At 52.6% G+C, this 27,485-nt stretch overlaps 12 protein-coding genes across 12 annotated transcripts; 5 read left to right on the top strand and 7 right to left on the bottom strand.

Annotated features, from left to right (window-relative positions):
- Window positions 1-94: 94 nt before the first annotated feature.
- Window positions 95-3,714, top strand: BZA70DRAFT_286808 (Fusaric acid resistance protein-like-domain-containing protein; the record flags this gene model as incomplete). The annotated part of the gene is made up of 9 exons (XM_064913898.1): window positions 95-1,549; window positions 1,610-1,714; window positions 1,770-2,410; window positions 2,474-2,703; window positions 2,759-3,114; window positions 3,169-3,238; window positions 3,295-3,333; window positions 3,396-3,557; window positions 3,617-3,714. The coding sequence occupies 9 exons, from the start codon at window positions 95-97 to the stop codon at window positions 3,712-3,714; spliced, it is 3,156 nt and encodes a 1,051-aa protein (XP_064770484.1).
- BZA70DRAFT_14405 (Hydroxyethylthiazole kinase family-domain-containing protein) lies at window positions 3,482-6,000 on the top strand. The gene is made up of 3 exons (XM_064909657.1): window positions 3,482-4,222; window positions 4,299-5,213; window positions 5,275-6,000. Exons 1-3 carry the CDS (start codon window positions 3,940-3,942, stop codon window positions 5,631-5,633), a joined length of 1,557 nt encoding a protein of 518 aa, XP_064770483.1. The 5' UTR covers window positions 3,482-3,939; the 3' UTR covers window positions 5,634-6,000.
- On the bottom strand, window positions 5,955-8,053 carry BZA70DRAFT_271309 (uncharacterized protein). The gene is made up of 5 exons (XM_064911462.1): window positions 7,936-8,053; window positions 7,892-7,914; window positions 7,860-7,864; window positions 7,248-7,838; window positions 5,955-7,179 (listed from the first exon to the last, which is right to left on the bottom strand). The coding sequence occupies exons 1-5, from the start codon at window positions 7,940-7,942 to the stop codon at window positions 6,180-6,182; spliced, it is 1,626 nt and encodes a 541-aa protein (XP_064770482.1). The 5' UTR covers window positions 7,943-8,053; the 3' UTR covers window positions 5,955-6,179.
- Window positions 8,054-8,119: 66 nt separating this feature from the next.
- Window positions 8,120-14,047, bottom strand: BZA70DRAFT_271308 (uncharacterized protein). Its single transcript, XM_064911461.1, has 5 exons — window positions 13,703-14,047; window positions 13,519-13,637; window positions 11,023-13,459; window positions 8,989-10,959; window positions 8,120-8,927 (listed from the first exon to the last, which is right to left on the bottom strand). The coding sequence occupies exons 1-5, from the start codon at window positions 13,964-13,966 to the stop codon at window positions 8,250-8,252; spliced, it is 5,469 nt and encodes a 1,822-aa protein (XP_064770481.1). The 5' UTR covers window positions 13,967-14,047; the 3' UTR covers window positions 8,120-8,249.
- A 103-nt stretch (window positions 14,048-14,150) lies between these two features.
- BZA70DRAFT_271306 (ribosomal protein S8) lies at window positions 14,151-15,313 on the bottom strand. Its single transcript, XM_064911460.1, has 3 exons — window positions 15,253-15,313; window positions 14,870-15,011; window positions 14,151-14,509 (listed from the first exon to the last, which is right to left on the bottom strand). The coding sequence occupies exons 2-3, from the start codon at window positions 15,000-15,002 to the stop codon at window positions 14,250-14,252; spliced, it is 393 nt and encodes a 130-aa protein (XP_064770480.1). The 5' UTR covers window positions 15,003-15,011; window positions 15,253-15,313; the 3' UTR covers window positions 14,151-14,249.
- A 134-nt stretch (window positions 15,314-15,447) lies between these two features.
- On the bottom strand, window positions 15,448-17,452 carry BZA70DRAFT_271303 (Aspartate/glutamate/uridylate kinase). The gene is made up of 5 exons (XM_064911459.1): window positions 17,184-17,452; window positions 16,940-17,127; window positions 16,740-16,850; window positions 16,415-16,685; window positions 15,448-16,355 (listed from the first exon to the last, which is right to left on the bottom strand). The coding sequence occupies exons 1-5, from the start codon at window positions 17,227-17,229 to the stop codon at window positions 15,598-15,600; spliced, it is 1,374 nt and encodes a 457-aa protein (XP_064770479.1). The 5' UTR covers window positions 17,230-17,452; the 3' UTR covers window positions 15,448-15,597.
- On the top strand, window positions 17,447-18,490 carry BZA70DRAFT_271301 (mitochondrial inner membrane protease atp23). The gene is made up of 3 exons (XM_064911458.1): window positions 17,447-17,796; window positions 17,869-18,125; window positions 18,194-18,490. Exons 1-3 carry the CDS (start codon window positions 17,595-17,597, stop codon window positions 18,419-18,421), a joined length of 687 nt encoding a protein of 228 aa, XP_064770478.1. The 5' UTR covers window positions 17,447-17,594; the 3' UTR covers window positions 18,422-18,490.
- BZA70DRAFT_271299 (kinase-like domain-containing protein) lies at window positions 18,491-20,244 on the bottom strand. The gene is made up of 5 exons (XM_064911457.1): window positions 19,980-20,244; window positions 19,279-19,917; window positions 19,069-19,217; window positions 18,786-19,017; window positions 18,491-18,725 (listed from the first exon to the last, which is right to left on the bottom strand). The coding sequence occupies exons 1-5, from the start codon at window positions 20,070-20,072 to the stop codon at window positions 18,606-18,608; spliced, it is 1,233 nt and encodes a 410-aa protein (XP_064770477.1). The 5' UTR covers window positions 20,073-20,244; the 3' UTR covers window positions 18,491-18,605.
- A 139-nt stretch (window positions 20,245-20,383) lies between these two features.
- Window positions 20,384-22,932, bottom strand: BZA70DRAFT_292796 (thioredoxin-like protein). Its single transcript, XM_064914387.1, has 2 exons — window positions 21,592-22,932; window positions 20,384-21,536 (listed from the first exon to the last, which is right to left on the bottom strand). Exons 1-2 carry the CDS (start codon window positions 22,774-22,776, stop codon window positions 20,610-20,612), a joined length of 2,112 nt encoding a protein of 703 aa, XP_064770476.1. The 5' UTR covers window positions 22,777-22,932; the 3' UTR covers window positions 20,384-20,609.
- Window positions 22,933-24,379, top strand: BZA70DRAFT_292795 (RNA pol II accessory factor, Cdc73 family-domain-containing protein). Its single transcript, XM_064914386.1, has 2 exons — window positions 22,933-23,566; window positions 23,626-24,379. The coding sequence occupies exons 1-2, from the start codon at window positions 23,048-23,050 to the stop codon at window positions 24,268-24,270; spliced, it is 1,164 nt and encodes a 387-aa protein (XP_064770475.1). The 5' UTR covers window positions 22,933-23,047; the 3' UTR covers window positions 24,271-24,379.
- Window positions 24,380-24,465: 86 nt separating this feature from the next.
- BZA70DRAFT_271296 (uncharacterized protein) lies at window positions 24,466-26,335 on the top strand. The gene is made up of 3 exons (XM_064911456.1): window positions 24,466-24,664; window positions 24,729-24,800; window positions 24,876-26,335. The coding sequence occupies exons 1-3, from the start codon at window positions 24,545-24,547 to the stop codon at window positions 26,292-26,294; spliced, it is 1,611 nt and encodes a 536-aa protein (XP_064770474.1). The 5' UTR covers window positions 24,466-24,544; the 3' UTR covers window positions 26,295-26,335.
- Window positions 26,336-26,344: 9 nt separating this feature from the next.
- Window positions 26,345-27,483, bottom strand: BZA70DRAFT_14285 (P-loop containing nucleoside triphosphate hydrolase protein). Its single transcript, XM_064909645.1, has 5 exons — window positions 27,245-27,483; window positions 27,060-27,183; window positions 26,742-26,971; window positions 26,639-26,683; window positions 26,345-26,584 (listed from the first exon to the last, which is right to left on the bottom strand). The coding sequence occupies exons 1-5, from the start codon at window positions 27,293-27,295 to the stop codon at window positions 26,396-26,398; spliced, it is 639 nt and encodes a 212-aa protein (XP_064770473.1). The 5' UTR covers window positions 27,296-27,483; the 3' UTR covers window positions 26,345-26,395.
- Between the last annotated feature and the right edge of the window lie 2 nt (window positions 27,484-27,485).

Below are 27,485 nucleotides of genomic sequence, written 5' to 3'. Positions count from 1 at the left end.
AGCAGCAACAACAACAACAACAACAACAACAAACTACTTCTTCTCGACATATTCTACTCAGAAAAGAGAGGAGAATCACCGCTCTTCCTCCGCCATGTCCGACAAAAGCCTGTCTCCGCTCGGCACCAGTCCACTCACCCACTACTCCTCCCAACCATCTTCCTCTTCCCCAGGCACACTCACCCAGCCCGCCATCGTCGACACAATCCTCGAAGAAGACAGCGATGCCGAGCAAGACGACAACGTCAGCCATCCTCTTGCAAAGCCGGGGGCCAGGACCGGCAGCACCAGCTCTTCCTCAAGACCACCCTATCGCCTCGTCCGCAACTTCTCTCTGATCCTGCCCGATACCGGTGAGCGCGTGCGCAGGCAAATCACGCTTGATCCGTTCGACTCCGTGCCCGACGGGCCCAGTTCAGGCAGACAGCTGCTCATGGACGACGACGAAGACACGCAGAATCACTACACCGACGCGGACGAGAGCGCGGCCTTGCTCAGCAGCCCGCACCCCGATCAGGGTCACACTCGACACCGGCTCATCAGATCGCTGAACAAGATCTCGAGCGCCTGCGACAGCGCGGGCAAATACCTGCTCACTTTCTCGGTCATTCGCTGGATCTACCTTTATGTCTTTTTCCAGCAGTTCAGTCGCCCGCTCAAATGCGCTCTGACATACTACATCGCCTCCTTCGCCGTCTTCTCATCAACAATATCCCAGCATCTCGGTTCCGGCGACGGCAAGCATCTCACCGCTACCGTCACCGTCTACTTCCACCCGTCCCGGACGCTCGGCAGCATGATCGAAGCCACCATGTTTGCCGAAATCGGTCTCTTCTACGGCGTCTTTCTCTCCTTTTGCGCAATGCATACCTCTGCGTTTTTCAAGTCTCTCGACCTTCTCCCGCTCGGACACGCCATCGTCCTCGTCGTCTTTGGCGCCGGCGGTCTAGGATCTATCGCGCTCATGAAGCGTAAAGTCGACAAACAGACGTTCAACACCGCATGCTCGCTCGCATCCACCCAGTTCGTCCGCATCCTAGTACGCGAAGGCGCGGTGCAGCAGGGTGTCGTTGCGTTTGGCAAAATGTGGCAGGTAACCGCCATCGTGCACCTCGGCATCTTAATCTCCGCCACAGTCTGCTTCCTCATCTTTCCCACCTCGGCCATCACAAAACTGAAAAAGGGACTCAATCAGCTTATGGACACATACTCCCACATGCTCTCCATCGTAGCCCGAAGCTTCCTAGCCGGCACCGACGTCACAAAGACCGAAATCGAAGAACTCTTCAAGAGCGCGCGCGGCCTCGTCGTCTCGCTCGACGGTGCCTTGCAGGAATCGAAATTCGAGCATTTCCTGCGCGGCACAGAGGCAGAGTATTTTCTCCAGGCGAGGCTGGTCAAGTCGGTCCAGAGTCTGATGCAGCATATCGGTGGTCTGCGAAGTTCGCTGGTTATGGAGTGGTCGTTGACTAATCTGGATCATCGCCAGACGCGATCCTCGTGTGCCGAGATTTTTGATATTTTTGTTTATTACTTGGGGCCTCCAATGGTACGCTCTCTTTCTTATATTAGTATGCTCTCTGCTATCTCATACTTACATCATCTCTAGAAATCACTCACGTTCACAGTGAAGAGTATCATGGAAGCACTGCCATTCAGTGATGAGACAAACGAGTTACAGCTGAATGCAAAGTTCGCTGGCAGTCTCGAAGCCGTACGTTCTCTGCTCTCTTACTCACTCATTCAAAGACTAACCTTTCATGTCTCAGGCACTTGATCTCTTTTCCAGCGCACGCACTAAGGCTCTTCGTGAGATCTACTCCCAAGAAGTCTTCACGCAAGCCGACCGCGAGACAATCGCGATCCATCTCGAGAAAGTCGCCGCCACGTGCGGCCAGTTCTCGCACGGGCTCGAGGATCTAGCACGGGAAGTAGTAGAGATAATCGAGATCATGACAGAGTACGATGACTATGTCTCGAAAGGACGACCAAAGTCGTGGCATTGGTTGATGTTTTGGCGCGCGAATCCGACAAACGTGATGAGTGTCTCGGAAGTGGAAGAGGAGGAAGTGACGGTCCCACCCAAGCTCGCGCATCTGTTTAGCGAAAGCAACGTTGAGAAGTACACAAACGAGGAAGGTCATATTCCTTGGTCGCTTCGCCTGTGGCGCTCTTTGCGACTCTTCCGCAGAACAGATGTGCGGTTCGGCATCAAAGTTGGGCTCGGCGCGCTGTTCTTCCTGATCCCGGCCTATTTGAACGAGACCAAGGATTTCTTTAGACACTATCGAGGCGAGTGGGGGTTGGTTGCTTTTGTGCTTATGATGAACATCTCGATCGGTGGCACGACCAATACGATCGTCTATCGGCTGTCGGGAACTTTTATGGGCTGCTACTCTGCCTGGCTAGTGTACGTCCCCTAGTACTCATCAGATTCTCTACGTCGTTCTGTTTCTAACTACTGATTCAATAGGTGGTACTTCTTTGGCGATAGCAGGACAGCGCTGTCATTAACAGGCTTCTGCATCGCTTTCGTATGCTTCTGCATCATATTAGGCTGGAAGCAGAACAGTGCCTTTGGACGATTCATCCTTCTGGCATTTAATTTGACGGCGTTGTATTCTTATAGCTTGTCGCAGAACGACATCGACGACGGAAATGAGGACGAAGGAGGCGTGAATCCGATTGTGTCTGAGATTGCCTGTGAGTGGTACCTGATTTGCGTTTGTGCTTCTTTTGCTGACAGAGTATTGTACAGTCCATCGGTTGGTTTCCGTGTCGTCTGGAATCCTGGTCGCGATCTTTGTGACGATGTACATCTGGCCCAACAGTGCACGCCAAGAGCTCAAGCGGAAACTAAGCATCCTCTGGATCCGCATGGGTTTAATCTGGAAATGCGATCCACTCAGCAGCCTTACGCATGTCGGAGAAGCGCCAAAGCCATACGTGACTATTCAGGACGAGCGGAAACTGCAGAAGTCGCTGCTCAAGTTGCAGGGACTGGTCGGTGCTGCTTCGAATGAGTTTAGACTGAAAGGGCCGTTTCCGTCGAAGAATTACGATTTTATTTTGAAGACGACGCAGGGGATTCTGGACGCGTTCCACAACATGAATGTATTGATTGTCCTTCGTTGACATATCTGAGTGATTGCTGCTGACGGTTTATAGGCTATGATCATCAAGGACTTGAACGCGTCCGAAAGAGAGGCGGAGATTATTAGATACACAGTCGAAGAACGTGAGTGAGATAAGAAAAAGATCGACTGAAAACTGAAAGCTAACTTTGTCGGCTAGGATCCGAGCTGGGCAACCGTCTTTTCCTTTTATTCTACTGTAGGTTGAGGTTCAAGACACAAGTCTCGATAAATCTGGATAAACTAACACAGTATGAGCAGTGCTTGCATCCGGGATCCGACTGGGCCTCCCGATTCCAAACCATTTGCCAAACACGGTGCATGCGCGCGACAGGATGATTGTAAAAATCAACGAGTACCGGATGAAGTCCGTCAGCCAGAACGCGGGCACGGACGACGACTTTGTGCTTTTCTACAGTTTCAGTAAGCTTCCCGTTCTCTTTGGTTAATCCTGCTGGTTCTGACTGCGTGAATAACCACAGTTCTGGCGACTATGGCGATAAACGACGGCTTACTGCAGATCATCGCCGCGCTGCAGGAGATCTACGGGGCCATAGAGGAGGAGACCCTGTCGATTTGAGTTTTGTTTACGTTTCCCGGGTATCCGACAGAAAACATAGCCTTTTACGCACTCGAACTTGCTGTTCCCGGCAGGCTTTGGGTCGCTGCCAGATTAAAGCTTAGGCGACGTGGAAACAACACGAGCCCCTCGGCCTCTGAGCATGTCGTCATTTCTCCCTCCTTCCCCTCCCCCGCCCTTCCTCCCTCTTCCCACCCCACCACCAGTCTGCTCCCCAACCCAAGCATGGCGCCAATCAAAGTCGACTACTCGCTCTACCTCGTCACCGACCCGAACCTGGTCCCCGACGGCACGACCCTCGAGGAGCAGGTCGAGAAGGCCATCAAGGGCGGCGTTACCATCGTGCAGTTACGCGAGAAGGACGCCGAGACGAAGGATTTCATCGACCGCGCAAAGAAGATCCACGAGATGACCAAAGCCGCCGGGATTCCGCTTCTGATCAACGACCGGCTCGACGTGGCTCTGGCTATCGACGCAGAGGGCGTCCATATCGGACAGGACGACATTGGTGCGTGTGCTTCCCAACTCCCACCTCCCCGCCCCCCTCCTCCACAGTGCTTTATAAACTGACTCGTAGCATATAGATGTCGCGACTGCCAGGAAACTCCTCGGCCCGGACAAGATCATCGGTCTCTCCGTCAACTACGTCTCCGAGGCCACAAAAGCCGTCGAAGACGGCGTCGACTACCTCGGCGTCGGCGCGGTCTACGACACCTCGACGAAGATTCCCAAACAGCCACCGATTGGAATCTCGGGCCTGCGCAAGATTCTGTCGTATCTCTCCTCAGTTCACAGATATATGCCTGCGGTTGCCATCGGCTCGATAAATCTGCAGACTGCGAGAAACGTGCTGAATTTGTCGGCAGTCCCCTCGCGCTCTCTGGACGGCATCGCTGTCGTCTCGGCCATCATCGCGTCTCCTGACCCCGAGACCGTGTCGCGCGAGCTGCTCCAGATCGTCAAAGAGCCCCCTTACTGGATGAGCGTGGTCAAGGACCGCACGCCACCGGCCATTATCGCCGATGTGCCGACGATCATTGCAAAAGTGCAAGAGACAACGCCGCTCGTGCACCATCTGATCAACCGGGTAGCCACCAACTTTGCCGCCAACGTGACGCTGGCTGTCGGCGCAAGCCCGGTCATGTCGGAAAACATTCCCGAGTTTGCCGACTTTTCGTCGATCGAGAACGGCTCGCTCCTCGTCAACATGGGCTTTGCGACCCCGGAGGCTGTCGAGATGTATCTCGCGGCAATTACAGAGTATAACCAGCGCTTACGTCCGGTGGTGTATGACCCCGTTGCCGGTGGAGCGTCCACGCTGCGGAAAGAAGCTGTCAAGGCGCTCTTGAATCGGTCGCATTTTGATATCATCAAGGGCAACGAGGGCGAGATCTTTGCTGTCGCGGGGGAGATGTCGCATATGCGGGGCGTCGATAGCACTTCGAGCTCGAGTATGGAGAAGAAGGTGCATGTCGTCGAGGGTCTCGCTACAAAAGAAAGTGAGTGTTTGCTTTTGTCTTTTGCTATACGTCGCCGCGCGCACTAACAGTTTCAATACAGAAACGATTGTTGTTTTGACCGGACCGCAGGACATTATCTCCGACGGCATCACAACCTTCGTCCTCTCCAACGGCCACGACTACCTCTCCAGCATAACCGCAAGCGGCTGCGTTCTCGGCTCCATTCTCACAGCATGCCTAACCGTGTCCCTCGAAGACCGATTCCTGGCCGCAGTCGCCGGTGTCCTGCTATACACCATCGCCGCCGAGAGAGCAGCTGCGCAACCGAGCGTTCGTGGACCGGGCACGTTTGTCCCCGCTTTAATCGACGAGCTGTACTTGCTGCGCAATATGTGCGCAAAAGGTGACAGTAGCTGGCTTTCTGCGGCAAAGGTCGAGCGATTCGTGCTCACGTCGTGAGAAGCACATGCTACATATACATTATCTTCCAGTATAATAGGTTTTTGTATTTATTCCCACTACATTATTTCTTTGTCGCATATTATTATTTAGATCTTACATAGTTTTTCTTTTTCTTTTCTTTATTCCGTCGCTGTCAGAGTCAGTCCTGTGGTGAACTTTTGCTTTTGTCTTGCGAATATAGGGCTAGTTTTTTTGTACACTCTTATCTTTCTCTCGCTGGAGAGCAATTTTCCTCTTTCTTCTTCCTCATTAGATTTTACTTTTCTGTGGTTATAAATAGGCATGAATGTTAAACAATTAAAGGGTTATCGGCAACTATAAGTTTGTAATAAGATAAAAGAATAGTTTATTGAAGGAGCTACGCTCTATACTTTGATGATAAGTTGATATACCAAGGCGACGTAAGACGTGCTTACTAGTACCGAGACAGGTAGAATAGAAGAGGGTATCTGTCGCACGGGACGTACACAGAACCAAGAAACAGAATACAGGGTCTCAAGCAGTCCACAGAGACTTGAGCAGAAACAGAGCAGAAGAGAGGGTTCAGAAGGACCGTCTACGGCCTCGTTTCGAAAGCACGCGCACAGGGCGCAGTTGTCCAACAGACGCTCTCATTTTCGTCGTCTTCTTCGCGACAGGAGAGGCAGTAGCGCTGCTGCTGGGTGCCACCGCCGGGAGCGGGGTAGGTGGTGTCAGCGTCACCTGCGACGAGGGATGCGAGGAATTCTTATCGCCGACGAGTGTCTTTTGCGAGTCGTTCGCGGACCGGATGGGAGCGGCGGCGGTAGGATCCTGCGCTGGTTCGTCGACGTTCGTATGTTCAGCATCGTCGTCGTTCGTTTCGCCCCCGCGACGACCAGAAAACGCGTTGCCGAAAACGCCACAGCTACTCTTCACTCGCTGCAGCGAGTCAGCAGCTCTGCCTTCAGACAGCATTTTAGCCGACGAGCTCTTCCCGCGCTGATTCAGCGTGAGCGACTCAAGTGCCTCGGTAGCAGCCTGCTCGATCGCGTTCATGACCGACGAAGCGCGGGCTTTGGCCTTCATACGTCGGCTCCCGCGTTTTCTACCCGTAGGAGAACCCGGCGCCTTTGTGATCGCGGTGGATCGCGCTGCGTTGGATGGGGAGGTAGGCGATGTAGGAGACCGGCTGTGTCGTGAGCTGTGCTGTGTGCGTGCAGCATTCGCATCCGCACCCGGCGACAACGAGCGCGCGCGTCGACCAGCGACCGGCACGCGCTCACGCGCCGGCGCGCAAAGCGAAACAGGACTCGTCGCCGCGTCTCTCTTGTTTTTCTCGTGAGAAAAGCTGTGGTGGATCGTGGTCGTCGCGCGGGAGGACGGGCGCGCGCAGGGGAAAAACCGCGAGAGTCTGACGCGTCTGAAGCGGGGCTTTGCGATGTGGGGAGCTGTAGCGGAGGAATATTTCGAGGCGGCGCGGCGGGGGAAGGTGCGCGTGCGTTTGATGGCGGTGGAGAGGCGTTGGCGGAGGGGGGTGAGGGGTCGGGAAGGGAAAGGTCGGGACGGTGGTCGAGGTGTTCGACTGAGGTTGCGGCAGGTGCGGCAGGTGTTTCTGCGATTGGTACCATGTTCATAACTAGACCGCTATACGCAGTACCTGCAGGCACAGACTCGACAGGTTCCGGAACAGGCTCAGGGGACGGCGAACTAGTAATCATAAACTCCATCCCCGTCTCCGGAAGCAACATCTGCCGGCCCCCGTTCAAGCCATTCCCATTAGGCTGGGCCATCAACCCCCGCACGGTCTGACCGAATTCCGAAAGCCGTCTGGACAAGTAACTCGCATTGCTACTAGCAGCGTCATCGAGAAGCGCGCCGGAGCGTAGATTGTCTGATCCGCTGTCGCTCTCGGAGTCGCTGATCGTGACTTCGGTGCCGGTTTCCGGAAGCGTGATGGTCCGGCGATGACGCGCTGGTCTTTGGGGGCTTGCTGTCGGTAGAGGGGGAGGAGGCGGCTGTAGCGGCAGCACGACGCGCGCATCTACTCCTGCAGCGAGATCGTCGGCTGTCTTCACACTCAGACGCTCGAGCTCGTCCAGACCGCTATCGTCCTCGGCTGGACTCTTAACAGACGCGTCAACTCGCTGCTGACCTGGAGACTGATTCCCTCGCTGCTGGTGACGTCGCTGGCCCCGCTGCTCGATGCTATAAAGCTCTTCGACCGCCATCCCGCGGCCGCCTCTAAGATCCTCAGGCCTCCACCTTCTCTGCGCGCGACCGCGTGGTGAAACCACCGGCGGCGAGAGACGAGAAGGGTCTTGAGGGATCTGGTTCGGACCGGACATTTCGTTAATATCGTAGTGCTGAGAGAAAGAGAGGAATCAGCAGACGTGGGTCGGTGGGTGGTAAAGGGCGCGGGGTTGGGAAGTTGGCGGAGAAGGAGGAACCCTTATGGGCTGGGCTGCTTCGGTCACGCGTTCTTGTTGCCGTATTGGGAAGTTGCCTCGACAACGCGTCTCTGGTTTAATGAATAAAGAAATAACTGCGATTAATGCTAGACTTCTAGTAACAAACAGACAAATAAGACAAAATCACACATAGAAAACACTAAACTTTTCCATTTCCTAATGCTCTATCTTTTTTTTTCCGCCTCTAATTCAAGTACCGATCCAGGCTCTCGCCCAACACACCCTCAATCACCGGCACCAAATCCTTTCTAACCTCCGTCTCAACAGACTCGTCCTCATCCTCCAGCAACTCCGCAACAACCGGCACCAGCTGCGGCAGCATGCTAAGCCATTCATCGCCCAGGCGCTCGTAGATCGCCTTGAGCGTCTTGACGGCCGTGATCTTGATGTCAGATGCCGAGGCGCCGGATTTCGCGCGGGCGATCTTGGAGACTTTCTTGGGGTCGAGCTTGATTTCGTCGTCCTCTCCCGCCTCCCCGGCTTTATCCTCTTCGTCGTCGGAATCAGACATGTCTTCGTCCTCGTCGTCGAGGTCTTTCATGTAGCTGAGGATAGCTTTGTTAATGTACTTGTAATGCTCCTCAGACGCACACGAGACCGCAAACGCAACGATCGCCTGCGTCAGGGAGTCACTGTTCTTAAGTCCCAATCCAAGCTGAGCGAACAGCGGCGCAGCCATCTTGTCGAATCGGATCGGCGCCTGCCAGAACTCTTCCTGGTCGTTGGCAAAGGCCGCCGTCAGCGTCTTGATGACGGTCTCCCAAAGCACGAGGTCGAACGAGGCGCTCGCGTCGGTGACGTAGGAGATGAGAAGGTCGGCAGTGCTGTCGAGAATGTAGCCATAGTAGCTTGTAACAATAGACTGAGATTATAGAGTTAGTAAACCGAACCAAGCACAGATGAATATTGAACATGCGACTTACCTTGAGGGAACTAAACAGACGCTCGCAGAACTTGAAGACAACCACCAACCGATTCCGTCTAGCGACAGACGACGCAAGATCCTCCTCCATCGCCCACTTCGTAGTGCGCACAAACAGAGGCCGAAACACCTTATCGTTGAGCTTCAACACAACCTGCATCGCGATCTCAATCACGATCCGCTCGACCTCGTCCGCGATAGACGCAGTCGTCTCGGTCTTCTCGCCCTCGAGGTTCCGCGTATCGAATCCCGAAAGCAGGAAATCAAAGATCTTGCTGGCGTCGCCCGTGATCGCCTTGCGCGCACCAACCTCGATCACCTGCGCGGTCGTCGACAGGTGGAGCTTGATCATCGCTAGATCCCACTTTGCGAGGACAGAGTCCCAGTTTCCAATCAAAGCGCCCAGAAGCTGCTTAGTGGGGACCTTGGCAATAACGTTCTCGAGCAAGCTCGAGCGCGCCTCGCCAACCGCATCGCTGTCCTCGGTCGCAGACTCGGCATCCTTCGAAGCCGACAGGAAGACAAGGTTGAGGATCTTGGTCATGTAGCTGGCCATGAACATCGGGATACGCTTGACGAACGAATCAACAAGCATAAAAACTCCGATGATTACAAGATCCTTACCATCCTTGATCGCCTTCTCCAACAAAGTCATCACCATAGGCACAATGCGCGGCAAATACGCCAGGATTCGAGCACCCAGCGCCGTACCAAGCGAGCTAAGACAGACAAGAGCCGAGACAGCAGCTGCGTCATCCGCGCTCTGCACGCCCAGATCGCCGATAACAAGCTCGATAACCTCGCCATCAAACGCGTCAGGCTCGACAGCACCAAACTTGCCACAGAGACAATCTAGCGCCATAAAGCCAAGCTTCGCCAGCTCCGCGTCCGCCGCACCAAGGCTCGAGATGGCGGCGCAGATGGTCGGCAAGATCATGAGCGCAGAGTTGCGCGCAAGACCGTCGTTGACCTTCGCGTCGTTCTCGAACTTTGAGCGAACGGTGACCAACGCGCGACGGACGGTCGAGTTGTCGTCGCGTCGGGAAATAAGACGCTCCAGGACGGAAACAAAGTCCTGGATAGGCAGCAAGTTGAGAACGGCATCCAAGGTGTCGTATGCTTCTTCCTGGTACTTGCGCGTCTTGGGCTTCTCCGAGCTCGCGATGATGTCGAGCAGAGTCTCGACCGCGGAGGCAAACGACGCTTGAAGAGCAGACACTGCGTCCGCGTCGTATTCTTCGGACGAGGCCTTGAAAATGGCCGCCACTTGAGCTCTCTTCTGAGCGCTGTTGAGCGCGTCACGAATAAACTGGAGCAAATCAATCTTGAACGCCAACACTTTATCAGACGACATATCGGCCAAATCGGCAACGTAGCCAGATTCCACGGTTGCAGCGCTCAAGTCGGTAGGAATCTTGCGCGCAAACGCGACATATCTGCTCACGGCCTCGATACGCTCCTCCACAGAGAATCCACGAAGGAAGACGTCAGCAAACTCAGAAAGTGTCTTCGCTTCTGACGTCTTGTTGCGCGAAACCAAGTCATAGTGACGCTTGGCAAGCAGTCTAAGCACGAGAGCAAGACTCTCATTAGCGCCAAGAGTCTTGGTGAGGGTCGTGAACAGCTTGACGCGTCTGTGGTAAGGGATGTAAGGAAACGCGTTCACAAAGCTGAGAACCAGCTCGACCATCCCGAAGGAGTCGTTGGTGGTCGTGGACAGAGCCAGGGCAGGCACGACCTGGGAGATAGTCTGCTGAATCACATGGGCCGAGAATTCGTCATCCTGGCGAATGGTGTTTGCACCCATAAACGTGAAGATCGGCATCACGCTATGGAGCACAATCTCAGGCGACAGACTAGCGAGGGCAGCGACCAGGAGCAGGAACTTGTTCTGAATCTGAGGAGAGGAAGACGATCGAATGCAGCTGACAATGATGTCGATTCTCACAGTATTGGAATCAAGCTGTGATTTCTAAAATAAGAGTTAGCTACCTAAGTTGAAAAAATCGAAGATATATAGTGAATTATAGCTTACATCTGCAGTCTTGATAATAGGGAGGATGCAATCAACAAGAATCTGCTGCGTATACTGCACAGGCAGCGAACTATCAGTCTTGACCAGCAAAAGATCGCCCAGAATGGAAAGAAGCTGCTTGAGCAGGCCGCTATGAGTCTCGGGCCTGCTTCCCTCAAGCAATTCCAGAACAAGAGTCAGCTCGCGCAAGCTCTGATGGGTAGAGATCAGTGCCGGTGTGACGCTCTGCGAGGTGCTGCTGCGACGACGACGGCGCTTGCTTTGCTGACTGGCCTCAATCTCAGGGACCAGTTTGGGTTCACTTAGAATGATTGAGAAAATAGGAGTCGAGATCTGAAGACGGCTTAGACAGTCAAGAGCTCCGTAAGCGGCCTGATCATCGAGCGTCATATTGATCAAAACTTTGATGAACCCAAGCTGCGAGTCATGGCTCCAGGCGGACCAAGTCTCAACAAGACGGTCACCAGCTGCATCCGATAGGCCGGGAATGTCAGCCTTGAGGCAACTGATGAGAAACTTCTCGCCCTCTGCATCATCTCCGCCCGACACAATCTTGAGCAGCGCAGTCTCAAAGGTTGCGATCGGGATCTTCTCAGACTGGAGAGCCTTCGAGTAGACCTCACGCTTGGCGATCCAGTCGTTCAGGAAAGAGTCGCAAAGTGCGGATAGAGAAGAGACGATCTTCCGGGTTCCCGAGAGCATGTTGAGCAGCGCAAGCTTGACTCGGAAGAAAGGCGAAGCAACGATATGGCTGGTCAAAAACGCGCACACGGCGCCCTTCAAATTGATCTCTCGCTTCTTTTTCTCGCCGGTGAGCATGACTGATGTATCGACAGCATTGCCAACAATAGACTTGGTAAAAGACTTGTCCAGGATAACTTCCTCAAGACGAGGCACGATATAAAAGTGCACAAAGGACTTGAGATCCTTCAGTCCTAGCCATTTCAACAAGTCAGTTTCGTTCCCGGTACCGTAAATGGACTCCAATCCCCAGATCTTGGAACTCTTTGCGGTTTGCTCGTAGCGCTGGTCCAAGGCCTTTAGGCAGTCTGCAGCTGCACGACGCACGTTCTCAGACGAGTCTGTCAATGCGACTAGCAAGAAGACGATAGAGGCCTGGTAGTCGACGGCATCGGAGGCGTTGCTAACAGCAAGACCGAAGAGCTTGAGGGCTTCAATGCGGGCAAGGACTGGGTAGGTGCTGATCGCCATGCGCAAAAGAAACGAGACCGGGAGATCGGAATCGACGGGGAACAGATTTGTGTTGCTCAACAGTTGAGACATAGGCTTCTCCTCGGCAAGACCTTGCAAAAACACCTCGGCCATGGCGTCGAAATCAGCAGAGGCATTCGGCTCGAGATACGAGTGTACTTGAGCCCTGGAGATGGACTTCAGACGGTCGTCGAAGCTGAACAGAGCAGGCGCCGAATCGATCTCCATTGCGCCGTCAGTCAAAGCAGCAGGCGCATCTTGAGGCTTGATGGATACATTCAAACGGAGCTCGAGAGCATCGATATCGGTACCCATCGAGTTGACAGTATCGAGGACCAGAGCACGGAAGCTAGAGGACTCATCAGCGCTAGCCAGCGCTCCACGGAATGCGATCTTGAGATCGTCATCGGCGTCGCCTTCAAGTGCTTTGCGGAGAACAGACTCAAGGACAAATGCCTTTTGGGCGTTTGAAAGCGAGCTGTCTTCAAGAAGATCAAAAATCTCTTCGGAATCGGAAGGATGGTGCTCGATGATTGCGAGAATATACGAGACGACGAACTTGTCGATTTTGACTTTTCTCTTGATCTCTTTCAGGTCTTCGTCCAAGCTGTCGATCTTTCGAATTGCCTTCATGACTTTAGCGTCCAGAGGCGCATACTTGAGCGCGCCAACGTCCTGGAACTGAATGACCTGAGTGAGCGCAGCAAGACCGGTCTTGCACGACTTCTTGGTCCAGTTGAGAGCAAGACTCTGGGCGATAGCCTGGAGCACCTCGGTGCTGAGACGGATCTGGGAAACGAGGACGACGATGATCATATAGGCTGCGGTCTGGGCCTCCGGCGACTTGCGCGCGGCGATGACATCCGAGATATGAGGGATGAATCGCTCGGCGACAACCTCATCGGGAGTGTTTGCGTCTTTGAGCGCGAGGATGACCGAGATCGAGATCGAGGTCCAGAAGGAGAGCAGGGTGTGGTACTCGCAGTGCGCCTGGACCTGAGACACGGTGAACTCAGAGACAAGAGCAAAGAGCTGCACGTCGCGGGTGAGGGCGCGGACCAAGGTGTTGCGAGGGATCGGGGTCGCGGTGAGTTTTGCGTTTGAGAAGAAGCCAAAGAGCGGAGGAAGCGGGCCCTGCACGACGTCAAGGATTCTCTGGAAGACAGAATGGCTGTGGTATGGGAGGAAAGTGAGGAGAAGGATCTCGCGGTTCATCTCGTTGATTCTGCTGGTTGTTAGTCGTGGGGTTTCTGTTTTGCGTTGGATGGTGTGATGGAGACGTACTTGAATCGGCGCACTAGCCACTCCAGAGCCTTCATAGCGGGCTGTAAAAGAACTCGCGAGGCGACAAGAGACAAGAAGCTCTCGATAGCCTTGTCCAAGGCAGCATTTTGCTCGGCGGTCTGGCAGGTATTCAGTACGTTAGCAGCAAATCGGTGACAATGACGATATGCGGACAGAGACATACCTGTACGTGACGGTCGATGGTGATACTGGTTTCGGAGAAGAGACTGCGCTCAAAGACCCTGAATCTGGGATCGATAGAGACAAGGTCGAGGAATCCCTCGTAGGCGACCAAGTAGACGGAGTCGAGGTCCTGCTTTGCGGCGACGATGGGCTCGTAGATGAGGGATACGGCGTGGGATTTCTGTCTTTTCTTGCGGTCGAGGGTGGAGACAGAGGCAGACTTTGCCTTGATAGCAGAGAGCTGCTTTGCGAGGGCTGTCGCCATGTTGATCTCTACTAGCACTGGCAGAAAGAAAAGAGAGAAGAAGATGGCTGATAGCAGAGGATCCAACGAGGACGAGCAGAGCCTGAAATTTTTTTGCCCCTGAATTTTTTTATTTTTATTTTTATTTTCTCCCAACGGCAGATCCTTCACTGCGACTACACTCTACTATTACAACAGCAACATATTCTATAGATTCAGACGGACTTTTATTGTCTTGGACATACTTTTACATCAAATATCGAAACACAACATTTTTATTATACCCTGCAACCCTGATGACCGTTTAATAGACAAATCCCAAAACCTTGCCGGCAACGTGCTTCCGTCTGGCCTCCTCGTGGTCCATAATTCCAGCAGAGGTGGTCAGGATGATGAATCCGAACTGACGCGAGGGAAGGAGGTTGGTGACCCACTTCTCGACATCGCCGATGCGGACGTTGAAGCGGGGCGAGATGACACCGCACTTGTTCAGTCTTCCGTTCAGCTGGACAACGATCTTTCCTGATCGGTGGTCGTCGACCTCCTCAAACTCTCCAATGTATCCTAAAAACATATAGTTATTAGTAAGCTGGTTCTACATCACTGACCACACGATGAGCCATCGGATTGGACTGCACAAGAACTGCTCCACGCCAACTGCCCATGAGAAGAGATTGTCGATGAAAAGTAAACGCAAAACACGATGGTTTGACCATGCCTGCGTGTAAGAATCGTTTCTTCGTGATTTTTGATCTTCCGAGATATTAAAAGACAAAACCCGATGGTAGCGAAACAAATTTCATCCAGTTATTACTCGGGTGCTGGCAGCACTACTTCATCTCATGGAAGGTCGGCGTTTTCGCAGTTCTCACACTTGTTCCGTGTCCCATCGCTCAAACATAAATAAAAGAATTGAAAACATACCATGCTTCTGCATGACAGTCAAGAACTTGACGATGACCTTGCTGGAAGGGCGGATGAGGACCTGACGCTTGCCCATCTTCTCGGCATTGTTGATCGAGTTGAGAGCGTCGTTGAGAACCGAAGAGCGAGTCATTTTGAATTACTGAATGCGACCTGTCTGTTAGTATACTGCTTAATGAGTGTCCTTGCAAGCGAGATCAAGATTACAAGGATTCAATAAGCGGAAGCCATCGTGTGAAGCCGCCGTATCTATCTCGAGATTCAGCATCCCGAGAAAGAGGGCAGACACAAATCCTTATAGCTCCAAAAGACCCGGTTTCCGACATATCCTCCGTCGTAACTCTCCTTCGCTTCCAACTTCAATTATAGACCTGATAACATACCTGTTGTTTTGACGAGTTGTTGGTGTGCTGGTGAATTCGGTCAGTCGAGTCGTGAACCAGGAGTATCGAGCGGCAGTCCGAGTGCTGAGCCGGCGTCGAGAGAAGCAGTCACACTGCCAATAACCCTACAATAGCCCTAACTTATGTGTATGTCAGCAATGACTAATATTTACTTTTACATTACTTGTGCAATTCCCAGACGTAGTATTTAATGAATAAATATTATATTTATTTGGTATCCATTGTCGTAAGCATAAAGTGCCCAACAATTTCAAATGAGTTCATACAGTGCTACAATCAAACACTATTTACAGCCATATTATTCTACTTCTAAATGTATACAACTCATGCATGCTTCGGTGCAAACGCCAGATTGTCTCTATGAGCAATATACTCCGAGTCCGAGTATCCAAGCAGCGACTCAATCTCAGAGCTCTTCAAACCCATTATCCTCGATATCTCAACCGACGAGTAGTTCACAATCGCCTTGCCTATATCATCCCCCGCCGCAAACACAGCCTCCCGTTCGGCGTCGGTAGATGCAGCTTTCAAAGCGACCTTGTCGACTACAATCAGCGAAACTGCTTCCGACGCGCTGAACGTGCCCTTGACACACACCACACCCGCTGGCAAAAGACCCGCTTTGTTCGCGCCAGTGATCGCCCTGTAAGCTCCTTTATCGATGTAAACAGTTCCGTGCGCCTTCAGTCCGTGCAAAATCCAAAATTGGCGGTCGCGAATAGGATGGGGCTGGGGAATAAACCGGGTGTGCTTCGGCGGAGGGGAGGGAGAGCGGCCTGGAGTGCCTGATCGCGGGCCAGGCTCGGTACTGCTCGAACGCGCAGAGTCGCGTACCTGACTAACCGACTCGTCTTCGGCTGTGTGAACGGTATCGGAAGGAACAGTCGGATTCCCGGTTTTCTCATGTCTAGGCTCACGTCCTCGTTCGTTCAAATGGCGCAGGTACTTGATGATCGAGTGAATGTTGCCAGGAACGGAAGATTTCGTGATGATGGTCGTGACGCCTGCTGATGTCGCAAGTTCCGCGGCTATCAACTTTGTAACCATCCCACCAGTTCCTACACTGCTTCCGGCCGTAGATACTAAAATACTGTGCATTAGACAAGGCCAGCTCACAGCTCAAAAGACATTATAAACTTACCATCAACGTTCAGTTGACTGATATCAGAAACAACCTCGATAGGTTCCGCAGCGGGGTTGAGCCTAGGATTCTCTGTATACAGACCATCCACGTCCGTCATCAGGAACAGATAATCAGCATTCGCCATTCCGGCCGTGATTGCAGATAACGTGTCGTTGTCGCCGAATTTGATCTCCATGACTGATAATGTGTCGTTCTCGTTCACGATCGGGATGACGCCCATATGGAGCAGCTCGCTGAGCGTATTTGCAGCGTTTAGGTATTGTCCTCTCTGTATGAAGGTTAGGCCTGTACTGTTGATTAAGCAAAGAGCAGTAGTACTTACATCTGCGATATCATTTCGAGTGAGTAATATCTGAGCCACAGGCTGATTTAGCTGGCGAAACAGCTCATCCCAAAGCGCAATCAATCGGCATTGTCCCACAGCAGCAAGGGCCTAATACAAAGAGCGCTGTTAGCTCCAGCAACTCCATCGACAAATTCATCTCCGCCCAGTCTCTAAACAGCATTTGAGAAGAAACACACCTGTACAGCAGCTAGTTGCTTGGGACGCTTCGGGATATCCAAGCGCTTCAGACCCATAGCAATGGCAGCCGAAGACACTATAATCACACGATGACCTTCTCTTCGTAATTTCACGACAGTCTCGACGATCAGCGACATGTTTGCGATCCGAGGCTCATGCGTGATCTCGTCGCATATCGAGGATGTTCCTAAAACTCCGCGTTAGACCCTTAAGCATTGCAATTTCATAAGTTATCAAACATACCCAGTTTTATGACGATCGTCAGAGGCTTGGATTCTTTGGCCCTCATCTTGAACTATCTGATCCGTCCCGCACTCGTCGAATAAGCAAGCTAGAGATCAACTACCAGAACACGGTCCGCAAACCTCACTTGCCCATATACCGCTAAACAAAAGCGTGACACTGCAGGCGCAATAGCTTCACAATTCGAGCAGGGATGAGAACGCAAGCCCGAGCTCAGAAAAGTGGTCGATTTGGGGTTTTGCGAGGTTATTTACAATTGCGTCGAAAAATTACGGAGAAGAGGCGGCTTAAGGTTTGGGCGACTGATGAGCTTTCTTTACCGACTCCTCGAGGTCGATTGGGATATCTCACAGCCATTCCGTTCTTCAACAACGTCTCTCCGCAACATCTACTGCACACGAATAACCCAGAATGTCGGCAGAAGGAGCAAGCAGTAGCCAGGACAAACCTGAGCTTCCCTCGGGCTTCACATGGTTCAGGATGCTGGCGGCGAATTACACAGGAATGATCACAGACGAAGAGCGGGAGATATTCAACAACGTCGCTAAAGCGCGCTACGACGCCAGTCAATGCAAATCCTGCGAGAGTTATCGGAATTTCAACTTGAAGTGGAGTATGTCTGAACCTGAACAAATCCGCGCTTCGTCGGGTCGAGAATCGTACTAACGATGGAATTGAATTATAGGTCCAATCATCAACTTCATGAAAGACAACATCGAAAAACTAGGCGGAGAAGTCGACCCCAGAAACATCGAGTGTGTAAAATGCACCGAGACCGTCGCGGGCGGGTTTAATCCAGACCATGGCATCATGATTTGCCAAAACTGGGTCCAAAGCAAGACCCATGTCGAAGACACAATCGCTCACGAACTGATTCATATGTATGACGAACTGAAATTTAACGTCGATTGGTTTAATTTGAAGCACCATGCATGCTCAGAGGTTTGTCTTTCTTTGTTTTCTATTATTTTGCCTACAGCCGTGGATTATGAAACCAACAAACATTACAGGTTCGAGCATCCAACCTAAGTGGCGAGTGCAGGATGATGAACCAGATTGTGCGATACCGGCAATTCAAGTTCGTGCGTGCTCATCAGGAGTGCGTGCGAAGAAGAGCGATATTATCAGTCACCGGCAATCCAAACTGCAAAGATAAGGAGGAAGCGGCTCGTGTCGTCGATCAAGTCTGGGACTCTTGCTTCAATGATACTCGTCCTTTTGACGAGATCTATCCTTGAGTGCTGCATGTACTCTACTCTGTAAATAGCTATAACTCATGACTAGACTTCCCCATGCATATTCTAATCACTAGCAACACAAATTATATTGTAAGAAAACTAAAAGCACACATCAAGGTAATTAAAACTCCATTTCCACCATGGTATATCTAAACCTAAAAGCATTACACAGCTGCCTGATCTCTCAGCCTGATTTTTTATCTGCTGCATTGTTAGTCGGCCAGTATGGCCGGTTCTTGACTATCCAGGGATGGTCTGGTATCTGATCTAGCGGAAATCTGCGCTCGGGTTGATGCTGCAAGAGCTAGAGGGATGACATGTTAGAACAATTGTTGTAAACTCTCCAGTGACTGCAAGTACATACTCGACGAATAAGATCAGCGGCTTCAACACTGACATAAGGCGGAATTTTCAAGTCAACCTTTGAGATACGCTTGTAGGTCGCTTTGTGCGCGGGCTCTTCGAATGGCGGATTTCCGACCAAAAACTCGTAGGTCAAAACACCCAATGCCCACAGATCGACCCTTGAATCGTGATCCTTGGCTTCGACCATCTCCGGCGGGAGATAATCCAGAGTACCACACATGGTTGTGCGTCTACAAATTGATTAGCTTGTTGTCAATATACAATAGAACAGAAGAGCTTACCTGGATGTAGGAGTATGTACACTCCATCCAAAATCAGAGAGCTTGACTTCGCCATCAAGTCCAATCAGCAAGTTTTCCGGCTTCAGATCTCTGTGAATGATATGCTTCTTGTGCAAGTATGATAAGGCACTGGCAATCTGACAAATATACTGAAGGCGTAGAAATCTGTTAGCAACCATCTGCTTTTCATAAGAAACTAATGATACGCACCTGAGAAGCCAAGACATCATCAAATCTTCCCTTTTTCCGCAAGACCTTAAACATCTCTCCTTGCCCAGCATACTCTAGGATCAAAAACACTCGCTCTGAGTCATGGAAATGACCAAACAGTCTCAGAATATTTGGATGTCGCAGATTACTCTGAATCTCGATTTCCCGCCGAAACTGCTTTTCAACCTTGAAGTGAATAAGTTCTTTCTTCTCCATCACCTTCAGAGCGCAGACGTAGCCCGTGGCTTTATCACGAGCACAGTACACTTTTCCGAATTTTCCTTTCCCCAATTTCCGGCCAATCTCAAAACTACTCAATGAGTACTGCCGTACCGGAACCGACGGCTGCTTAACCAGGGCGCCCACTGGCGGCGACGAATGGGAGTCGTTTTGGGTATGAGCCACGTCGTGCGAAGATACGTAGCCCGTAGGCACTTGGCTGTTTGGCCCTAGCTTGTGCATATTCGGGGATGACGGAGGCAGCATTTGCGATGTTCGGCTTGAAGGCGCACCATTGTTGTGAAGAGCGAATTTCAGCAAGGGGTGACGAACGGCACCGCTGGAGATACTTGCAACATTTTCCTTATTGTTTGCGTTCGTTCCGTTTGTTCCATTTCCTGAAGATGGCAGATAGCCAGTCTAGATTATGAAGAAAGTCAGTAAGCACAGTGAGCAGCAAGATCAATTAAAAAAAGACCAACCTTTCCCTTGCCAGCAACACCGTAGGCAGATCCACGATTGTCGTGAAGAGTGGTCCTCGATAGTCGGTTCTCGAGCGTACGAATGGAAGCCATGACTGTGTCCTATATACTAAAGCAGGAACTTCTTCTGATTGTAAATTAACAGGCAGATATTGCGTAGTATCTATTTCTCAAACTTGTACGCAGACGAGGAGACAGTAAACAAATCAAGCGGTGAAGTAGAATCTGATCCGGGTGCGTTCTGTGCGTGCGGCTGCGGTGCTCGGTAAATAATACACACTTATCCTATTTGGGACTAGCGCGGTTGCTGAGGGGACGCCCGGGAGTTGATTAATCGACGCGTGTGAGCCGCGCACTGCGCTTATCGCGAACCTTCGTCGCCGGCGAACGAAGCTGTTGTGGATGCGCAGACTACGGTGGCTGTTGATATTATGATAGATTTATCTTGTTCATGAGAATGCAGTTACTTGTAGTCAAGAGCTTAATGCAAAAGAGCGTCAGGAGAGAAAGTAAGTCAAGCCTACCATGTATTTTTGAAAAATATAAACACAAGAAAGAGGACGATTAAAATGGGAAAGAATAAAAAAAAATACAAAGATGTGAAGCAATTTAAGATCCAGTCCAGCCGCCCTAATCGAACTTCCCGCCCACAGAAGTGGGAATTCCGTATCCGGCGGTCGAGAGCCCTCTCGACGACCGGCGGATTTTGCTTTTGAACCACCACGCGATCGTCAGCATGATGCCGACGACAAAACTCAGGAGCGCGAACGGGTATCCGTGGATGACGCTCTTAGAAGCGTTCACAAAGTTCACAAACTTGCCCGTCGTCGACTTTGGCTTGATCTTGTTCTTGTTCTCAATCACGGTCTTGAGGGTGTCGAGCACAACAGTCTTTGAGCTTGGTGTGATTACAGAGCCGTCTGCGGTCTGGTCGTAGTAGATCTTGTTGTCCTCGTCGTTGATGATCACGCGCTGGCCGGTCTCGCGCACGTCAATCCCATACGTCTTCTTGAGCCACCGCTCCCAAAACATTCCATCGACCCAGGCGAAACCGACCTCCTTGCGCGGGCTGAGAACGATATGCATGTTCTGCGCTTCCTTCAGAGCCTTTTTGTCGCCCTTGTCGTTCGCCTCCTCGATCTTCATCTCCTTCAACTCTCTCTGGTTCTGGCGCTCGGCCTTCTCGGCGCCCACACGGTAGTCAATCCACTCGGTCGCAGCAGCTTTGAGTTCCTTCTTCGATCGCTCGAAATCGGCCTCGTTGGACTTATCCAGAATTCCGAGCACAACAAGTCTGCCATGCATGATCTCGTGTGAGTTGCTCGCCGACAGTTCTGGCAGGAGCGGCAGCCAAACCGTCTTCATCCAGGCAAGAACCTTGAGGTGGTCACGCATATCCTTGGGCGACAGCGCTGTGTAGTAAGATGGTCTACCATCAGAGATAGCAACAAGACGAGGGAATGTAGTCACGCGGAATCGAGAGGCGAGAATCGATGAGGAGGTGGTGTAGATGGGGGCGTGACCGATAAGAGGCAGGGCGACACGGTTTAGAGCGTCCTAAACAAACAGTTAGCTTTGAGACAGTAGAGGTATATAAACAGCAGCAACTTACAAAATCCTCCTTAGCCGTGTTCTCATCGTAAAAGTAGAGGAAAACAACCTCCTCCTTCTTTTCGATTTCTTCAAACTCAGTAGCGTCGACAGAGCGCACGTGAGCACCCATGGCCTTGTTTGCGAAAGCAACGAGGTCACCTACGCCACGGAGACCGTCATATTCGACACGGTCCTGTCCGATGAAGAACATCAGGGAAGGATATCCACGAAGTCTGGCGTCCTTGCAAAGGCGCTTCTCGTCCTCGCAGTTGACTTCGGCAATGTTCAGCTTACCCTGCATCTGACGGGCAAGCTCGTTCCAAGCAGGCTCCATAGCCTGACAGTGACCACACCATGGGACGTAAAACTTGATGAAATAGCCATCACGCGTGGAAGAGACGAGTTTGTTGAAAGAGGTGAGGGTGAGAGGAACGGAGACGCCCTTGGGGTTGGGAGTGCTGCCGGCGGGAGGCACGACGACGGCGGCGGCCTCAGCAGCAAGTTCGCTGGCCTTTTCTTCATCAGTCTTCTCAACAGGAACAGCAGGCGTCTCGGTAGCAGTCTTTTCGTCACCATCGTCTTCGCCGTCGTCAGCAACGTCGCCTGTAGCAGGAGTCGCGGGAACGGCAGCAGCATCGAGCTTGGCATCCGCATCCTTGGTGCCCTTGGACTCTGTGGTCTCTTTAACAACAGAGGCTCCCTTGACGACGCCTACTGCGGCGTCCTCGATTGTGTCTTCGCTCTCGGCACCGCCAGCGCTGCCGCCGGCCTTGAACTGTGAGAGCGCGTAGCTCTTGAGGCCTTCGAGGGTCTTTGAGCCACGAACAGGATACCGCTCGACGAGAACGCCGTCGCGATAAAGGATAAGAGTTGGGTAGGCTGTGACGTCGTTCTGGTCGCAGAGATCGCCCTGGGCGACGCAGTCGACGTTTGCGAAATGAAAGTCTGCGGTGTTCGCGTCTGCCGCGAGCTCCTCGGCGGCTTGTGACCAGATGGGCGCGAGGGCTTTGCAATGCGGGCAGTAGGGCGAGAAGTGCTTGACCCACCAGGTGCCCTTTGCGATGGAGGATTTGAAGGTGGTGGAGTCGAGGTCGACGGTGGGATCCTTTGCCGCGGTGGACTTCGCGGCGGGTTCGTCGACGGGGATAGCGAGAACGAGCGCGAGGAAGGCGAAGAGCGCTACGAGAAGCAGCTGGAGGCGCATCGTTGAGGGAGGAAGTAGATGAACGAGGCAAATAAACAAAAAGAAGGCCTTCTCAGGAGAGATAAGCACGCAGAAAGAAGGAAGAAGGCAGAAGAAGAGCAAACGGGTGGAAAACGAAGAGACGAAGCAAGGAGCCGGGAGCGGCGTCGCTGCTGTGATGGTCGCGGAGTTCGAGGGGCGGCTGCACTGAACGAAACCCTGACGCTGACAGACAAATATAGCAAACCACCTCTTTACTGAACATCTCTGCTATATCTCATCAACACCTACAATGGATTCCCTGCTGCTTCTGCGCAGGACCCTCTCCGCGGGAAAAGAACCTGCCCTGCTGGCCGCAGATGGCTCCGCTGCAACAGACATCGCGGACGCGGCACAGCTCTCGTTCGCCGACCAGGACCAGCCCACAGCCATCGACCTCGCAACACCCACGCGCTTCGTCCGCCAGCGAGCGCAGGTGGGCGAGGCCGGTCCCGTTGATCTGCGCGGAGTCTACTTTGCCTGGCTGTGTCGGGATCAGAACGTTGCATCGTACCTCACCGCCTGCCAGGAGAAAAACATCGCCAACCTCACCTTTGTCGAGCGTACCTCGCTAATCACTTGGCTTCAGGGCGCAGACGACCACTCCGAGTTCATCGTCTCCGAGAAGCAGGCTCAGGCAAAGGACAAAGCAGAGGCCGGAAAGCCGGCTGCTGCTGCAAAGACCCCGCTTGATCCACGGCTCACCGAAACATACGCCAACGAGCGAGTACTCCAAGATCACAATTCCGTCCTCGACGGCGTCAAGCCCACCGTATGTCTTTCCTCTTTACGTTATCTGTATCAATTATCTCATTAACCACTTTCAATCAGAGCTTTGAGTACGTTCGCAAAGAAGCAGTCACCAACTTCCTGCAACCCGCCCGTGAACGAGCCGCGGGTGCTTCTCGTCGTCCCACCGCAGCTGCCTCGAACGGCAGCTCTTCCGCCGCCGCCGCGGTCTCAAACCCGGCCCGAAAACAAAGAAGAGAGCCGATTATCCTGCTCTCGCCATCGGCATCCGCCTTGCTCACGATGACAAACGTCAAAGATTTTCTCGAACGTGGCGTGTTCTCCTCCGCCCCTACAACAGCCTCTGGAGAATCTATCCAAACTATATCCCGCGCGTCTGCACGTATAGGCCAACTTAGGTTTTTGGTCGTCGACTCTGTAGATCGCTTCAAGCCGGACTACTGGGAGCGCGTGGTCGCGGTCTTCACCACCGGCCAGACCTGGCAGTTCAGATCGTATCCCAACGGCCTGAACAATCCCAACCTGCTGTTCCAGAAAGTCAAGGGTTTTTGCCTAAACTACGCTGGCGACCCCTTACCGGACAACATCAGGTCCTGGAACGTCGACGTCGTCCAGATCGATAAGGTGCACCGGTTCCGAGATAGAGAGACAGTCGAAGGGCTGTGGGATAGTCTGGAGAAGTGGATGGAGGCCCGCGGCTGGAGCGGCCGTGGAGTGCAGAGCTAGGCTGCGAGTCGGAACGAAAAGCATCGATTGTCTACTCTCAGAGAAGAAAATGTACTATTATCATGCGTGTACAATAGAATTAATGAACTGCTAGTTGGGTGTATTACATAACGTATATACAATTCGTTACCTAATATGAGCCGCAGGAGCCCCACGACGCGCTTGATCCGAAGCGACGTAGACTCGATTTCGTAGAAGAAGAAGACGCAGCAGAGAAACAACCAACAAACAGACGGTTTGGATCTGCAGAGGAAGACTCGAGCGTGAATTTACAATGCTCACAGCTGCTGACCACAAGAGGCTCGAGGCAGCAGAGTATCCTGCGGAGTTTGAAAAGCCCGTGGATCTTGGGCGCGTTAACTTCTCGGTTATCAAATCGTGGATTGAGAAAGAGGTGAGGATTCAGAAGTAGTCGTGGTTTATTAGAATCTAGGTGGATCTGACGAGATTTGTGGAAGGTCATTGATATTGCGAATGGCGACGATATAGCTTCAGAGTACCTCATATCCCTGCTGGAGAGTGATCCAAAGGTCTGCTTGCTTCCTACAGCTTTTGTATACTATCTATCCAGCTACGCGACTAACTCGTTCATGTGTGTTCATCAGCCCAAGATCAAGGAAGTTCAGCTACAGTTGGAAGGCTTTCTAGACCCGCCTTCGTTGGCGCAAAAGTTCTGTAAGGACCTGTGGGATCTACTTCTGGAAGCGCAGGCCTCAGAGTCTGGAGTTCCTGCACGGTTGCAGGGAGTAGAAGCTCGAGCGCATGGGAAGCCACAGGGAGTGGCGATGCCGAGCATGAGTCGCGGGGGAAAGCTGGAGGAGATCAAGAATAGAGAGATCAAAGAAGCTGAGCGAGCTAGAGAGTTGAAGGAGGCGAAGGAGAGAGCAAAGCAGATGGGCGAAGGACGAGCAAGGTCTGAGATCAAGCGCGCGCGACGAGACGGGAGCTCGCCCGAGCACAGAGGTGCGAGAGAGGTTAACAGCACGGGAGATTCGACGAGAATACCGAGTCGTGACTCGCGGACGAGAGACGAGAGGCTGGACTACCCCCGCCCCCGGAAGCAGTCTACATCTCCGCGCAGAAGAGACTCTTCACAGCAACGCAGACATCACTCGCCTCCCTCGCGCACTCGCCGACGGTCACCTCTACTTTCTCGCCATTACTCGCCCACGCACTCCCCTTTGACACCCGATCTCCCGACCCCTAAAGCTTCTCACCGTCGAACGCCGTCACCTACCCGGACCAGTCGCGAACGGCCGCCTCTGCCATCGCGACATGCAGAGCACCATGTGTATGCCAGCCGACCGTTGTCGCCGAAATACGACTCGTACCGGCCTTCTGAGCGCCGGGAAGAAAGACGCCGATCACTGCTGGGCCGGGATCGGAGCCGGCATGGGGAAAGAGAGCGGGATGGGAGCCGAGAACGGGCGCGGGTGAGGAACAGGAGTAGGAGTAGGAGTAGGAGCGTGGAGCGCAGGAACCGGAGTCCTGAGTACCACCGACGAGGCAGGGATGGTGACAAGTACGATAGACAGGATCGAGATCGAGATGGAGATCGACGACGATCTGAACAGGGCGCTGATTCTCGCCAGCGCGACAGAAGCAGAGATAGGAGAGATTCTGCTGGTCTTCTCCGCGCGTCGAGAAGGTCTTCACGTTCTCCCCCGCCGATTCCAGAAAAGAGTGCTGCTAGATCACCTGAGCGCCGTTCGCCCGAGCGACAGAGCTCATCTGGTAAAGCAAGAGTTGAGCAGCCACTGCAAACTCCAACGACGAGCCCAAAAACTACATCTACATCCACAGCCAACCCAGCGCAATCATCGTCACCATCCGCGGACGGCAACTCAACCCCTCCCGCAGTCATGGAGATTGCGCGAGAAGGCAAGGTGTACGCTCAGGCGGCGGTGAGTATCTCGGTCAAGTCTCCTAACGAGCGGGAGAGTAGTCGAAATATGTCGCCTGGGAGATTGAAAAGGCGGATGGAGCGCGAGGCGGAGTATCGGCGTCGCATGAGCGAGAGTTGAGGGGACTTTAGGTCTACTATTTTTTGCTGTTTCTCTAGCTACTGTTTCTCTAGCTATTCAACACTATACATCTATCATCTACCGACTTCACAGTATGTAGCCTATGACAACTCGTAAAAGCTGTCAACCATGTCGTCATCAAGCAGCTTGCTCGTTCGTCCGCCCGCCCAAGCCGGTGTAGCCTCGTTATCAGCGATGGCCAGAAGACGATCGTAGATTGCGCCCGATATCAGCTCGATGCCAGATGGCTCGGCGCCGCGCATGAGGACGATGTCGGCCCGGGGTTTTGTCTAGTGAGGGGGTTAGCAGGTGTAAGAAGACGAGTGTAGTGGAAGATAACTTACGGTTCTGATGTATAGTTCCATGGCTGGCTTGCAGTGTTCAATGTACTAGCCAGAAGTTAGCATGATTTAAAATCACCAAAGCATCTATGATCGTGGGACATACATCATCCAAAACACTATGTAGCGGTATATTCCGCTCAATGGTATCGCGGTTTATCCGTCGCGACAGACGCGTGTCTGCGTCCTGGTCGACGTAGATCCTGATGTTTCCCGAGTCTCTGAGCAGTTTGGCTTCCGGAGTGGCCTCGTAGAGCGCGTACAGACCCTCGACTAGGAGGATGTCTTCCTGGTGGGAGAGGACTGCGGTGAGAGCTTTGGAGAAGTCGTACGCATCTAGATGTGATCAGTGTGAGTAAAGTCTGCTAGTAGACAGGTAAATAGGGCTGGTTTGAGGAAGAAGGTGGTGGTGATTGTAATGTACCTGGTCCTTCGGGGTTTGTGCCTTTGGGCAAGTTCGCGACCTTGAATTCGTTGAGGGAAAGCGTCTTGACGTCTGTGACCTTCCACTCCGCCAGCCGTTTCGTGATTGCCGCACACACTGATTTCTAGATCATCGTTAGCCTGCTGTTTGCATACAAAGAAGACGATGTCGGGCAGAGTTGATACCTTTCCTGCAGCCTGGCCGCCAGCTACCAGGACTACCACCTTTGGAGGCATTGCTGTGTATTATCAACGGCACTACTCGGTATATACTCTCTGAAGTAATATCCAAGCTAAAAGCCTGCGTAGAATCACAGTCGTAGATGCTTATCGATATCAGGCCTCGGTGTGAGCGATGGGAGCTGCGACTGAGTTTGAGCCGACGCGTGCGGCTTCGAGGACATCTTTCTGTTTATTGTTCAGACTT

This window comes from Myxozyma melibiosi (assembly GCF_037950935.1).
Source record: "Myxozyma melibiosi strain Phaff 52-87 chromosome Unknown BZA70scaffold_1, whole genome shotgun sequence".
NCBI classification, from domain to species: Eukaryota; Fungi; Ascomycota; class Lipomycetes; order Lipomycetales; family Lipomycetaceae; genus Myxozyma; species Myxozyma melibiosi.
This window is presented reverse-complemented; position numbering and strand designations above follow the sequence as displayed.